This window comes from Puma concolor, chromosome A1, assembly GCF_028749965.1.
Source record: "Puma concolor isolate L17-30 chromosome A1, mPumCon1.1.hap2, whole genome shotgun sequence".
Taxonomy (NCBI): domain Eukaryota; kingdom Metazoa; phylum Chordata; class Mammalia; order Carnivora; family Felidae; genus Puma; species Puma concolor.
Window position 1 is genome coordinate 81915891 of NC_141667.1, and position 16018 is coordinate 81931908.

Below are 16018 nucleotides of genomic sequence, written 5' to 3' on the forward strand. Positions count from 1 at the left end.
AGTGGTATTTCATGAAGATGACTGACATTGGTTCTACTGTCCACGTGTGCCCCTGTTCAAATGGTTGTACTTCAATGACTCCCCTCCGTGTCACTAGCTGTGTACAATCTCTACTTTCAAAATAAAGGAAACAGAACAACTATCCTTCTACTCAATGTTAAACAGGCTTTCTTTTTCAATGTGTATCTAAGAGTTGGAAATTTTTCTTCACAGGAAATAGTTATTCCTCATTTTGGTTTTTCCTAGTTATATAAAGGCTTTCTAAGTTTTTCTTTGCTTCTGGTATTGTAACAAAGCAGGTATTACATGGCAAAAAATTAGGTAGCTTAGGCATTAGATTTTTTTCACTTAAGTTTTAAGGGAAAAACTATCACTTAAAAACAAAATCTTTATATTCTGGGCCTGTTTCCATGTCCCTTCTTTATGTTTATAAAATTCAGTAGTAACTAAAATAAAACAGAAAAACACTGTTCACCTTGATGTCTTCTAATCTGTAATCAGGAGGAATTGTTTCTTCTTTTTCACCAAGTTTTTCACGATCCTCTTCTTTGGCTTTCTCCTGAATAAAAATTATACCATTCTCATTATTAATATATCCCCACAAAGTGGATGTCTAAGTGCCTACATTTGAGGGAAATAACTCCAGTGTTAGATTAGAACATATGTATGGCCTTATGTGTAGAGTTCCTACAGCAACTCTACACATCTTTCACACCCTCCCCTACTTGAGCCGGCTCAGACAGCACCACTATGCCGGCTGGGCTAAAAAGCAACGAAAAGGAGGGTGGACAGCTGCCTCTTCTCTCAGGACTCCTCGGCAGTGGAAATGCACATGGCCAAGGTGAGATTCAGAGATTATGTGCATGTTCTCCATCCACTGCTGTAGCAAAACACTGATGCTTTACTCAGGTTTAGATTGTCAAACAGGATATGCTCCATAAATAGATAAAGCCAGCTCGTCATGTGTTGTAGGAAATTAAAAAAAAAAAAAAAAAGATGACTAACTTGCTTGGGGAGTGAGGAACATCAATCACAGCTACTTTCAGGAAGTGACTGAGCTGCTATTACCTTGACTTTATCTTCCACAGGCTTTCCATCTTCTGGATCTGCTTCCTTTTTCCCCAGGCTACCAGCCAAGGCTTCTACAGCATCATCTGGCACCATGCCTTTCTAAAAGCATATTTGTGGATATACTAAGAAGGCAGTTAATCACTCCTTTTAAAAAAGACTACAACAAACAATTCAGAAGGGCATATCCTTATTTCAGGCTTGGATAAGAAGCACAGTCATCTTTTAGTAATTTGAATTACCAACTGAATTGGAATCTATGTTTAGGGACGCCTGGGTAGCTCCGTCGGTTAAGCTCCAACTGGTGATTTCAGCTCAGGTCATGATCTCACAGTTTGTGAGCTCGAGCCCCTCGTCAGGCTTTGCGCTGACGGCGAGGAACCTGCTTGGGATTCTCTCTCTCCTCCTTTCTTTCTGCCCCTCCCCCGTGCTTGCTCTCTCTCAAATTAAGTACACTTAAAAAACATCTTTAGAATATATGTTTGAAAAACCTAAAATGTTAAAAACTAGACCAAATTTCTTATATTAAGTGGGTACAACATATATTGACACGGAGAAACTCACATAATCTAACCCAGTTCTTGGTTTGGAAATAAGGAAGACAATGGGATGAATATACCTCAAACAAGTGGAAAGCCAGCAAAGAAGTGACCTGTACGGTAATCATTCTAGAGATGGTGCAGGAAAGATTTTCAGGCCTATCAGAGGACATTCCTCTCAAAGCTCTGTGATATAAGCCTGGCCCATCCCAGAGGTGGTGGCTCGGGCAGAGCCTCGGCCAAGATACAGAAGTTTGTGTTCTTTACCAGGCTTCTACTGGCCAAAGTGGATTCATGCTGATTCAGGTGACTGTGGCTGGCTAACCTGAGTGGCACGATGGGAACTGTCTACCTGGGGTCCCAGTGTTCAAAAGGAAATGTGCTCCCTTGTGATACAGTGAGCTCTAGCCATGCTGGTTATTAAAATGAAACTGAGTGAAGAAAACATGAATGATATAAAGGGAAAATAAAGGAGAAACTATGTTTGGGCTAAAAGATAGGACTCGATTTGACTTTTTCCAAATCACAGGTCAAGATCCACACATTAGTGGTTCATAAAATCAACAGTTCAGGGGCAGGACTTTTTTTTTTCTTAATTTTTAAAGTTTATTTATATTGAAAGAGACAGAGACAGTGTGGGCGGGGGAGAGGCAGAGAGAGAAGGAGACAGAGAATCCCAAGCAGCATCTATACCATCAGTGTAAAGGAGCCCGACATGGGTCTTGAACCCACGAAACCGTGAGATCATGACCTTAGCTGAAATCAAGAGTCAGATGCTTAACAACTAAACAACCCAGGTGCCCCAGGACTTTTTTTTTAATGAAAGAATAGAAAATAGAATGCATCATACATAACAAGAATAATTACTTCTAATTAAGCTGTTTTTTTCTATTATATAGATACTGGGTTGAAATATGAATGAATTTCTTATTGCTGTTCTTGGTTAAAGTGTGAAAGCTTCTGAATTAAAAAGTCTCAAAGTTTATTCTTATAAAATTCTATGACCTCACATAGAATACATATCTGAATATTAGAGTAAAAATGTCTTTCTGTTTTATATGGCTTAACCAACAATGTAAGTAAGAAAAGTTTTTCTGCTAAGTTGCACTGCAAAAATATCAATGAGGAAATGGAACCTGAGTGGAAGGTGATTTATCACCATCTGGTGGTTGGACACTGCATAGATTTTATTCCCAGGAGCTGCAAAACCCCCTGATGTATATCTAATTTGTTTGGGATTCTATCTAAAGTGCAAGAGTTGCAGTGACCAAAGTCTTAACCAAGCAATCAGAATTGCTAGCTGATCTAAGACATGTCCTCATACTTCACTTTTGTTTTCTCCTACTCTCTGCTGTAGAATCTATGGAAACTACTACTTCCTGTTAAGCCTGTTTCCCTTGGTTTAAGAATTAAACCAAACAGAGCAAAGCTAGGATACACAGCATTTTTAAGAGCAAAGGAATCAGGAAATAGGACTAGGGCCTGCAACTTCTATTTCTGTAGTGTTTTATGTTGTCAAATTCACAACTAGTATTCAGGTTTCTGGATGTCCTTAACAAGCTTTATATGAACAAGAACTGTGCAGGGCACATATTAGGCTCCTTTTTCTGCTTGGTTTTCTTTTGCTCACTAATCTTCAAGCCCTTCTTGGGCCCTCTGACCTTTGTCACACTCCACAGCTATTCTTGTGGCTCTCACGGGTATCCCAATTACAGAAATGCCAACTAACTTCAGTGATGGTAATCTCAGCAACCATGGTCAGCGGAGCTGACAGAACAGAAGCGCAGAAAAGATCATCAGAGAATGGGAAACACAGAGCCCTTTTCTGTGCACTAAACATCCAGTGCTCGACTCGCTATAGTCAGGGTAAAGTTGGAAAGGAACGAACCCTCAAAGGCCCTGGCAATCACCTGGAGCACAAGAGGCAGAGGATACATACATGTTTAGGTCACAGAGTTCTTCTCTGGAATGTTGGCTATTGTCTTTTTGATTCCACTCACTGCCTCTGTTCTTCCTTCCTTCACTGTCTTGCCCCACATACTCTCCTCTTCTCCAATTCTTTATCACCGTGCCTATGGCTTAATTCCCACAATGTGAAAGTTCTAGAGTGTACCCAGAGACCTCAAAAAGAGGTTGAGTCCTGTGTAAGGCAGGAGGGAGACCCTGGACTTTGAGGGGATTTTCACTTGGCACCAAAAATGTCCCTGGCAGGAAGCAGCCATATCAGGGCACCCAGGACACACGTCCTACAACTTCTCCACCCTCTTTTTTCAAACAACTAAATGCACTAAACCCAAGCACACCAAGTCCTCTGGGCTGGCCTGTCCTTGGTTCACTGTTCTCCCCAGGAAAACAGTGCTGTTCCCACTTCCCGGTGTGATCTTGCCTTCCCTCTGTGAGTATTTCCTAATTCCTCCTGGGGGCGGGTCCCTTCGCCCATGTTCCCCCTGCCCTTTTTCCATATGAGAATGATCAAATTCTACTGTAAAGCTTGAGATCTGGCCATCTATCCATGCTAGATGCTAAAGTGGCTAAGAGCAGAAGCCTTATCACTTATCTCACCCAGGCTCTGAAAAGTTAAATGGATTGCTCAAGGTCAACTCAAAGCTTCATTTCCCTCATCTATAATAGAGAGATGATCAGAACAGGGTTCATAATGTCCTTGTGAAACTTTAATAAGATATTGCAAAGCATCCAGAACAACTTAGCTATTCACTAGGTCTGTAGTAATAAAGCACAGTCCCATCAGCTGTTACTCTGAGTCAGATTCTACCTGCTAACAGAAACAAAGCCCACTGAACTCAAAAAGATTCAACTACTTAATTACCATACTTCATACAAAAGTTAGAGAGAGAGAGCTAAGAAGAAAAGGGAAACGAACTGAGTTAACCTTCCTTCAGTTGGGAGTGGGGGGAAGTCATGATGATATTGGTGTAGATTATTCCTTTAGGACAGCCAACAAAAGGTACCATCAGGCTATCTGTGGAACTCCCAATAGGCTCAAAAGATATGGGAAAGTGAAAGAGCAAGATTATCCACTACAGCTGAAGAACCAGTAAGAATTTCAGAAGGTGAAAAAAAAAAAAAAAAAAAAACAACAACACAGCCTGTAGAAGTTTAATGAAAAACTTAAATCTAGCTTAAATTTGGAGGATACCCTGAAGCCAAAAGAACAGTAGACCCCATAGCTCTAAAAGATTTTCTTTTTATCTTATCAGAATAAAGTGATGCGTTGGCAACACACAGTGGCAAGTGCACAGGAAAAAGAACTACCTTCCCAGGACACTGCTCAATGTCCAAGGGAACACTAACACTCACCAAAGGAGCTGGCTTGGTCGGTGTGGACAGTATAGTACACATGGAAGCTCGAGGCACAGCCTCACTCACAGGAGTCAAGGCAGCAGCCTGAGATGCCTGCGGAGAGAGGCAAGTACAAGGAAGAGTTTTTAGAAATATCTAGTTGGTAAGACTGAACAATAAGGGACCAACGACACACTCTGCTATATTATATGCTGTGAGCATGACTTTCTCAAATGCCTAAGGATTGCTAAATAGTGAATAAATCGCAGGTTCAAACTCTTCTACCATGATTTCAACTTGGTTTTACCTCTTACCTTAGGTAGGTTACTTAAACTCTGAGACTCAGTTTCACATCTGGAAAATGAGAACAATGACAGTACCTACATCTCAAGGGTCAACATGAGGCTTTCAGTAAAATAAAACATGTCCAGTGCTCTGCATACTACCTAGGAACACAGCTCAATAATATCAGCAACTATTATTATTTATATTATTTTCAGAAAATATATAACAATGATACACCAATTATAGAATGTAATGTTTTAATATAAATCCATCATTTTTATATATTTAATATTATCGTATCAATTGTAAATGGGTATGTTTACAAATGCAAGGTAGTAATACTATCCCAGAGGTTCCCAAAGTATGGTCCCTGGACCAGCAGCATCAGCCTTACCAGCCTTACCATTTGTTACAAATGCAAATTCTTAGGGCTCCACCCCAAATACTATAGAAATTCTGGAGGTGGAGCCCAGCAATCTGTTTTAACAAACCCTCAGGCAATCCTGGTACTAAAATCTGAGGATCACTGTGCTATCTTATCACAAGAGTAAAATTTCAAACAAACTGGTTTTAATCCAGACATTTACGAAAAGTTATCCTACATGTAAGGTGCTCAGTAGATGGTCATTAGCAGGGCACTATCTCTTCCTTCAAGGAACTTACTATTTACTGAAAACTATGTACACACATCAGAGGTGGAGATGAAGACAGCTAAAAGCTTCCTTGCAATAAAGATCTTAATAGATATACAAAGAACAATAGAGCCCCTGACATATTGTATTCTGCTTAGGTAGGTTTGGAAGGGTGGTAAGATTTGGGGAGGGAAAAGCAGGAGACAAAGGCCATACTTTAGCAAAACTTTAAAGGCCTGGCTAACATTTTAGATGATGTCGAATTAGGAAGGAAGTTTATTCTACATGGCAGGACCACATGGGAAAAGCCAAGGACACATACACTCAAGCCCTTATTGTCATGGTTTAGTAATGGGAGGACACACCTTGGTAGGGAAGGAAGCCAGGGCCAGAACACGTTAGCAGGGACTTTATTTTGTGGGGAACAGGGAGCTCCTGAGGGTTGGAGCACGGGAATGATGTGACTACTACCACGCTTGAGAAACAGTAACTCTGGCGGACATGTGGGAAGGACGGCAGTAAGACTGAAGACAGAGGCCACTGCCACCATAAGGTGAGTGGTGATGACAACTTTAGGTTACAGTAGGAGGAACAGAAAGGAAAGCATGGATGTGAAGGAATGATTATAGGACTTAAATTACAATAACATCTGGGCCAGTGTGGGAAAAGAAAGCCCATCTAGAAAAAGTCAAGATCAAAACTGCATGTAAAAAAAGATGGCATAATGGGTCTCCATCAACTACATCATGCTAAAATAGTTGGGCCTCAGATTTTTAAGATTATAGAAAAATATCTTTAAAAGCCCACAAAATAGAGACTTCTATTTTTAGAAACATACTTCTGTTTTTTTGGTTGTCTTAGATCGTTTTCCTTTACTTTTGGGCGGGTCAAAATCTTCTGAAAGTTCATCAATGAGTTCTGATTCACTCAGGGCCTGGAATATAAGAAAAACACTATATTACAAAGTGACTCTTTTTGGTTACAAGAAAGTTTTACATAGAGAATTTCCTGTTAACAGGTATTAAGCCATATTTTAGGATCTAAATCCAACATTTAATGTTTGGGGTATTTTTAAAATTTATCAATGTAAGATAAATGTCATGCAACAAGTAAGGAATACTAAACACCGGGGTACCACAAAAATGTTCATGATTTAGTCCAAAACTTTCCTGTTAATTCAGTTTCAGAAGAATTCTGTTCACATAAAACCACCTTTTCTTTCTAATGAAGATCTGTATAGTTTTTTCGTATGTGACTGTTTTTCACTATTTCCTAATGAGTGCCTTCTGAATAGCTCAGGAAACACAGATCATATACTCCTTCCCTAAGACTCTGAGGGATTTTGGCAACAAAGTTCTCCCATCCCTAGTTCCTTCAGATGAAATGGTATTATTCATTTGGAGCATGTGGAAATTTTGAGCAATACCAGTCATCTACAACAGAACGGCATGTCATCTAGAAGCTGTGCCTCTGTTGGTAGTCTGAGTTTTGAGTCCTGGTCTTGCTAGTTTTTAGCTGTAAGATCTTGGGCTATTTACATGTCTCTGCCTCTGTTTCATCGCATGTAAAATGGGAAAAATCACAGCACCACCTTCATTCAGTGAAGACCTGACTGCTTTAGACCAAGTTAAGGCAGTGTAGAATCATTAAAATATCTGATGTCATGATTATAATCAAATTCTGAAGTGCCAACAATATAATTTGAGGCATTCTTGACATCAGCTCCTAATGTGCAATGAATGCCACCTACAAACTCCCAATATTCTAGTAATAATTCATGAAGAAAATAATCATAAAAGATATGAAAAGGAGTCAGAGGTATGAGCCAAGTGTTGCTACCACAAGTTCCCCTCTCTTTACAACTAGGTTGGCATTCAAAGTCTCCACAGAGAAATCCTGTCAAAATGATCTTCAATTTATACTTTACAGTTCTTTTGCTCTTTATCAGAAAGATCATTTCCTAACCTTGGATTTTTCTTCAGGCTCTGGCAAAAGTGGTTTTCCATCTTTATCCTGTAAACAAAATTGAAAATTCATTGAAAGTTAAATAGAACATTTTCTTTTCATGGCTCGTTAAGTTTCTTCTAGGGAATTCCAGGAAAGGAGGAGATTTTTTTCCCCCTTATATTTTAATGATCTGTTTTTGAGTGAATTTCTTATATTTGAGTGAATAAATTTTCAGTATTTTTTAAATCAAGTATCAGAATAAACAGCTAAGCTCTAAAATAAACTTAAAAAGTCTCTGTTCTCCAATCCAGGGTGAAGAGGTAGATTTCATTCCTGTAATCCTTTTTTTGTTTTTTGGAGATGACGTTTCACAATTTAGAATATTTCTAAACTGAGGAACTTTCTGTATTAGCACCTATAAGGACAGTTTCCATATAGAAGCACATAGAAGAATCAAAACATTTTCTATCATGTGTTTACGTTTAATTTTTGAAAGATAAATTACAGATATAATTACAGAAGTCCACCATCCTCACATTAAACCCAAACCACCACCAACAAACCACCCTAAGGATACTGGCAAATAGCTACACATTTATGTCTACCCCTTCAAAGATCTATGGTGCTTTTATCCATACAACGGTTACAGAAAAATTTATTCCCAAATTGTTTCTTATGCTTCAAGGTTAAGGATCTATATCACGCATTGTTAATATCTGGAACACTTGGATTTGTGGGAATTTTAATGACCACACGGTTACTACTTAGGAAACAATCAACTACCTTTAAAGAACAGGAAAGAAAGGGTTCAGGGGGTTCAGTTAGTATAAGAACTGGGATAGTCATGTTCTTGAGCATCATGGGAACAGTCCCAACAGAACATGATATGAAGAAGAGCATATTCTGTTAGGTGTCATGGCTAACAGCATACCGTGGTTGGCTTTAATCTATACTCCGAAGGCACAGTTTCATCATCTTCACCACACTTTTTTAGTTTCTCTTCTTTAGCTTTTGCCTGATTAAAGTGGAGAGGGAAATAAAACACAAAACATGTGGGTAATGTAGGTAAAACAAGAGGATATCACTTTATGTACTTCATAAGTGTTGTAGAGAAAACCATATCAGATTCAAGTGTGTGTCTGTGCTTTGTAAACTACAGAGCACAAGACCATGGTAACTGGTTGGCTGTGAGGAAGACAGAAAAAAAACAACAGGGCGAGGAATCCTGGAGAGGTGTCCCCGCCCTGCTCTCAGCTGCTCTATCACCTTGGGGAGCCACTTAGTCTTTCTTAAGCAGTAAAATGGGGCTACCAATAATTTTTACCTAGTCCACTGACTTGTAAGGATCACTAGAGAAAAGGAAATAAAATATCGAGACCATTAAGCACAGTGCATAAGTTAGTTGTAATTATTTCAATAGCCTTCATCTCTTACTCAGTTATCTAGGGGGGAAAAAACCAACCAGTTCCCATGGTTAAATACAGTTCAGAAATGGGAGAAGCAGCTCATCACAAATCTTGGCTGATCCATGGATAATTGGTTTTACCTCTTTTAAAAGGACTCTTTTTTAATTTTTTTTTTTTTAATTTCAGTATCGTTAACATACCAGGTTACGTAAGTTTCAGGCATACACTATAGTGATTTAACAATTCTGTATGTTACTCAGTGCTCATCATGGTAAATGTACTCTTAATCCCCTTTACCTATCTCATCCAACACCCCATCCACCTCCTCTCTGGTAACCATCAGTTTCTTCTCTAGAGTTAAAAGTCTGTTTCTTGGTTTGTGTCTCTTTCTACCTCTTTTTTTGTTTGTTTGCTTGTTTGTTTTGTTATAGTCCACATATGAGTGAAATCATATGGTGTTTGTCTTTCTCTGACTGGACTTCTATCGTTTAGGTTTATATTTTCTAGCTCCATCTATGTTATTGCAACTGACAAGATTTCATTCTTTTTTATGGCTGAATAGTATTTCATTGTATGTATATACCACATCCTTATCCATTCATCTACTGATGAACACTTGGGATGCTTCCATAATTTGGCTATTGTAGATTGCTGCAATAAAAAAGGTACTCCCTTCACTAAGAACTAGGACTTTATTGGATTACTGAACCATGAATAACCAACTGCATTCGAGATAAAAGTGCAGTTCTATAGGAGATCACTGGCTTCTAGGATATAGCATTTGCATTTTAAACTACTGGTGACTTATGGGAAGTTCCATGATATGTAATAATTGGCACCTGTACCAACGCATGGATTTAGATCACAAAACAAGGAGCTCCTGGGCACAAAGAGGAATATCACTTAGCAAATTCCAGCTCAACCTACTGCTCCATCTGTATTTCAACCTAAAATAGTAGTTCTCCATTGAATGAATGATTGATTTTAAAAATATTAAGCACTTTTAATGAGCCAAGCACTCTTCTAGGCTTTAGAATTACAGTTTTATTGTCCTGTAAATTAACAATTATCATTAAGGGATTAAAGTTGTGGTTTTTTTTTTAAAAATATTTCCAGTTATATTCTACTGCAACACGTGGAGGAAGTCCTATTACGTAGTGGCACTCCCCCATTCAGAAATTCGTGAGGTTTCTACCTATAAAACAGCCTTCGTGAAAGTCAGAAGTCACCTGTAGAAGACTGTCCTCTCCAGGCTTATGGACAGTGAGAATCATGTGCACCGTTAAATCTTTTCTATTCCTGTTTGATCTTTACATTCTTTTTATTTTTTTTTAGTTTATTTACTTATTTTGAGAGAAAGAGAGGGAGTTTGAGAGTTTGAGCAGGAAAGGTGCAGAGAGAAAGAATCCCAAGCAGTGACAGTGTGGAGCCCAATGGAGGGCTTCACCCCACAAACCGTGAGATCATGACCTGAGCTGAAATCAAGAGTCAGTTGTTTAACTGGCTGAGCCACCCAGGCACCCCTGATCTTTATATTCTTTAAATGCCTGCACTGTAGGCACTGAAGACAAATGTCTACTCAACTGAAATAGCACCAGACCAGGTCACTACACACAGAAATGGGGAGGATTAATGAGGTATCATTGTAGAATACTTATGTCATGATACATTATAAGAATAAGTAGGCATGGATGTCTTCTCTGAAGAATGATGCAATTTCTCCATAGAGAGCTCTCTAGTATGGAATAAACTGAAGTGGTTTGGGACTCCTATAGAATATTAACCTTCATAAGGCTTATCAAAACATCAGAGTATCCAGAAAGTAATAAATTCACCATTAGGCACTAAAATTCAGCTTAAGAATCCAGAGGATTGGAAAATCTTAGGAAATATTTATACTTTGAATATAATTAAAAAGAAAACTACTTGGATGTAAGTAAGTAAATAAATAAATAAAAGGAAAACTAGTGGAAAATAGCGGAAGATAAAGTAGAAACTAATAGAAAGAATAGAAAGAACAGTCCTTTTAGTTTTAGTTAGAATTTTAGAAGTTCACTGCTGTGGAGGTTTTCTAGAGGAAACATAAATACATTTATACATGTATCCCAAAACTAGTTACCCCAACTGCTTACGAACTTATTTTTATGCAACACTTTTTACAACTACTGACCTGATTTTAGTCACCCTAAGACACTTTGCCCTGAGATTTATGTTTATACGTTTCCTCCCCGAATTACTGTCTTATTAAATCACACCATTCTCTGTAAAAAGTCTGAAATAAAGTGCAGTTGGTCCCCTGCCCTGCAGCTGTCTGGTGGTGGGACTGTAACTCAACTTGGTCTGCTCCCCCACCAAGACACACACACCTGCAGGGTCTTGCCAGGACCATCCTCTCCCTCAGACATTTGTCTATGTGGCTGCTTTAAATAACGTGTGCCTCACACTGTCTTTATGACAATTTCCTTTCTTCTCAATACATTACTTGGTCTTGGAGGACGAGGACTGCTTCCCCCACTCCCCTGTGTTTGCCTTCACAAAGCTTGTCATGCCACACTGCGCCTGGTAAGCCCTCAAAGAAAGCTGAAGATAGAAACTGGCCCATTTTGGACCACAGCAATCCCAGACTCAGGCCAGGAGCCTGTGAGACTCACTTTCCTCAGTGATTCAGAACAGGAAGTGACAGCGGAGGCAGCGGCATTATGACAGTGACAGGCACATGCCAGCTCCCCTCCCTGAGCTGATAGGCTGATGCTTCTGAGGGTGCCCAGGCTGTATTTCCATGTCCCCCAACTACACTGCCTTGTCAACAATGCCCACAGGCCAACTCCCTCTTTTATCCCAGATAACTCAGCTGAAAAATTCTTTAAAAACTGTAATGTCATGGTAAAACTCTCCTCCACCAAATATAAGCTTGTTATGGCTCAGAAGGCTTGCTAAGATGTTGAAGTGTAGTAGGCATGCAGGAACTGCAGTTACAGAGTTAATCCTTGCTTGATATTATTCTAATTTGAGACAAGATTTTCAACATTTTTCTCCATAGTTATAAAAAGAAGGATATTCCCACCCCATCTACCACATTCCCCCTCTCTGCTTATAAAAAGAAGCACCTGGAATCCTTTTGAAAACACAAATTTCCAATGTCCACAAGAGCAGACAAACCTCTCGCCAAGCCATTGCCTCCAGGTTATCTTGTTAGTCAGGTGTCATTTAAGCATTGGCAGAAGAGATTAGCATTCACTTTACATATTAAAACTCTAGATGGTTTAAAAGACAATACTCAACTATCCTTCTTGGTTGCTAACTATGCAAGAATGAAAATCTAAGTTAACTAGACTCTGAAAGTAAGGCAGAATGAAGAGTAGTTAATTTTTAATCTCCAAAAAAGAAAAGTTGTGTAAGAACATTTAGTTTCATAACCCGCCGAACAACATGCTTTGTATATGAATCCAAGGTCAGTACCTCATCAACTTCTTTAATGGAGCTGAGGTCGAGCTCAGGTTCTGGCTTCCGAGTGCCCAGCGAAGCAGAAAGAGCCTCCAGTGCTTGATCACTCATTGTGTCCTGCTAAAAAAGGAAAAAATCTGTACATTAAAAAAGGGAACATCTCTTCAGCCTGAACAACCTATCCACTTCTTTGTGAAATCCCAATTTTAAAATTCTAAAATGAGTTGCAGATTAGAGAAGGACTTTAGGAAGGCAATTTTATTGGAAACCTAGCAGAAAAGAGAAAGGAAAAAAAAAAAAAGAACTTACCAGTGAATGAAAATTGGGGCTAAGACACTTCCACAGTGTCTTATGCTGTTTATACCCTCGGGGGCACACTTCACCCCTTATTTCTCAAGCTATAATTATTACACAACACTCGTATCAAAATAAAAGCTTGAAGAAGTAAACTTTCACTTTTCTGTTGTTGTTGTTTTTTTTTTAATGTGTCTTTAGAAATAATTTCTGACAACCCTGGTCTTAGCAAACTAGCAAAGTCCAAGAAGCTGGGGAGCTTGAAGTGGCCCCACAGGCTTCATGTCTGAATGTACAACGGCTGATGGCTGATGGCTGTGGGGACTCCCACTCTCAGGGTGTGGCTCTCACTGTTCCCCAGCCAGCCAGATAAAAATAAACTGTCCCCTCCAGGAAGGGAGAGGCAGAGCAGACCCGACACAAACCGCTCCTTGCATTATCTGAACTATCTGCAGATGGAGAATGTCTTCTCAACCAGAAGATGAGCTGCAGGACCACCGTTCAGGATTGGGGACAATTGATTATGGTTAATAGAAGGTACAGAAGCAGCTACAACCACATCCCACTAGTGATTTACAGGTCAAACTCCATTAGAAAATCATGGTGAATGGGGCACCTGGATGGCTCAGTTGGTTAAGTGTCTGAATGTTGGTTTGAAAGGCCTGAGAAAATTGAAACTTAAAAGCTTAAGTTACGGGAAACTGAAACCTAACCAAGCTTAACCAGCTTGCTCCGCTTCTGTACAATTGCTTGGCGCGCCCATGTATTCCTGATCAATCATTATTGCCTGGCACATCCGTATATTCTTGATCAACCATTGTTACTTGGCACATCCGTGTACTCCTGATCAATCATTGTTGCTTGGCACATCCGTGTATTCCTGATCAATCATTGTGATACCCGTACCCCCGGTTGTGGTCTGACCTAAAGGCAGGAACCAATCGAATACTGTTAAGTGTCCAACTTTAAACACCAACCAATCGCAGCTCTGTAACTGTGGAAAATTCCTGATTTCCCCATGACTTGTTTGTACCTGTCTATAAAAGGGGTGTAAAAACCTCTCTCAGGGCCTCTTGGCGTCACCGGCAACGGGGGCACAGAGGTCCAGGTTCGAACCTGCAATAAATGACCCTTCCTGCTTAGCTTTGACTCTGGACTCTGGTGGTTCGTTTTTGGGGGTCTCTTAGACTCTGGGCGTTTCAGGTTTTGGCCCAGTTTATGATCTCTCAGCTTTGCAGGTTACATCGGGCTCTGTGCTGGCAACGTGGAGCCTGCTTGGGATTCTCTTTCCCTCTCTGTATCCCTCCCTGACTCGCACTGTCTCGGTCTCTCTCAAAAATAAATAAATAAACTTAAAAAAAAAAAATAATCAAGGTGAAGATTTATGTTCTAAGAGTGCAACTGTTTTGGTGTCTTGTCTTTCTGTGTGTTGTAATGATGAGATACTCTTGTTTCACAACCAAGAAGGCTGTGTTCAAATCATGATTAGTATTTGCAGAAACATAGAAGGCCTGTCTGGAGATAACGGATAGAACCCTGATTGGATTTACTAGTCCATACAGACCCCCGAGGGAAAAAAGATGCCCCTCATCATGCTGTACTGGGATTATCCTGAATCAACTAGATCAGGCTCAGGAAAGCAAGTGCTATCGGGTGGACCATGTTTATTTCCAAAGAAGTAATTATTTATACCTCCTCCACCTTTCTTTTTTTCTCTTGGGGTGAAGCAGCACTTTTGACTACCCTGGCTGGCTGAGCTTTAAGAACCTCTTCTGTAGATTTCTGAAAGACAAAATGCAAAAGATTAGACTTATAGTTAGAATAAATGTAACTTTAATAATCAGAACTAAAAAGAAATTGTTTTCAAGTTTTATATAGTTTCTAACAAGCTCCCCCTAATTATTTGGAAAACAGTACCTCTTCCTTAGGTTTCTTTCCACCAGCGGTAGGAGAACTGCAGGTGAAGTCAGATGACAAAGCATCTATGGCATCACTTGGCCCCATGGGTTTCTAAAGAAACAGGCACCACGATGGGTAACATGTGAGAGTCATTCAAGTTACAGATCACAATACAAACTCAGCAAATGAAGAGTGATTTGACATTCCTTTACTACCAAATCAAGTATGTTATCACATAACTCATATAAATTCTTTGTTTGGAAGGAAATGAGTGCTCACTAATACTATTTTCCTGTTTCCCTCCTTTAAATGGATTACATATTAAGATATTCTCATTCTATTTTTATTAATATTTATTTTGCCCTAATACCTTCTTGGCTCCATTCTGCTTCCCCTCAAAAAAAAGAAAAAAAAAAAATATATATATATACCTATATATATACGTATATGTGTATGTGTATATATATATATATATATATATATATATATAGGTATATATACACATATGTATACGTATGTGTATATATACCTATATATATATATATATATATAAAGCCATGAGCACTGAAGCAACCCCATACCCATCTCCTTCCTCTGAATAGATGGAAACTTGATCTGATTTAGCGATTATTCATAGACACAATATAGAGAATTGATGCCCTATCCCCCAACTAAAGATTTAAAAAATGGTTAACTTGTATCTTAGAAGACATTTATGTAAACTCACCGAAGAGTCTGGAGGAGGCCCTGTGATACCTTCTTTTTTCTGAAAAAAATATTAATTTGATCATGTTGAAAGTCCAAAATTAACTTTTACAGTTGGCAAAATGTACTGTTCAGTGAGTGTTATGGGTTAAATTGTGCCTTCCCACAACCTTTCAAGAGTTCCTAGTACTCCAGTGTGTGACTATATTTGGAGGTAGGGCCTTTCAAGAGGTAATTAAGGTTAAGTGATGATATTAGGATGTGTCCTAACCCCATAAGACTGCTGTTCTTTTTTTTTTTTTAATTTTTTTATGTTTATTATTATTATTTTTTTTTCCTCAATGTTTTTATTTATTTTTGGGACAGAGAGAGACAGAGCATGAACGGGGGAGGGGCAGAGAGAGAGGGAGACACAGAATCGGAAACAGGCTCCAGGCTCCGAGCCATCAGCCCAGAGCCCGACGCGGGGCTCGAACTCACGGACCGCGAGATCGTGACC

General features: G+C 39.3%; 1 protein-coding gene across 19 annotated transcripts in view; it reads right to left on the reverse strand.

Moving 5' to 3' along the window:
- The window catches only part of CAST (calpastatin), a 110445-nt gene that overhangs the window by 19795 nt on the left and 74632 nt on the right, over nucleotides 1–16018 (reverse strand). For 10 of the 19 annotated variants that reach the window (XM_086694532.1, XM_086694575.1, XM_086694630.1 and 7 more), the window contains 10 exons: nucleotides 15542–15580; nucleotides 14833–14925; nucleotides 14608–14697; nucleotides 12637–12738; nucleotides 8703–8786; nucleotides 7790–7837; nucleotides 6663–6758; nucleotides 4926–5021; nucleotides 1069–1170; nucleotides 476–559 (listed from right to left, as the gene is read on the reverse strand). In XM_086694532.1, the coding sequence (XP_086550658.1) occupies nucleotides 476–559; nucleotides 1069–1170; nucleotides 4926–5021; nucleotides 6663–6758; nucleotides 7790–7837; nucleotides 8703–8786; nucleotides 12637–12738; nucleotides 14608–14697; nucleotides 14833–14925; nucleotides 15542–15580 (834 nt within the window). Of the gene's footprint in view, nucleotides 1–475; nucleotides 560–1068; nucleotides 1171–4925; nucleotides 5022–6662; nucleotides 6759–7789; nucleotides 7838–8702; nucleotides 8787–12636; nucleotides 12742–14607; nucleotides 14698–14832; nucleotides 14926–15541; nucleotides 15581–16018 lie in introns of all 19 variants that reach the window. The other 9 variants (XM_086694481.1, XM_086694419.1, XM_086694294.1 and 6 more) reach the window with 1 other exon arrangement.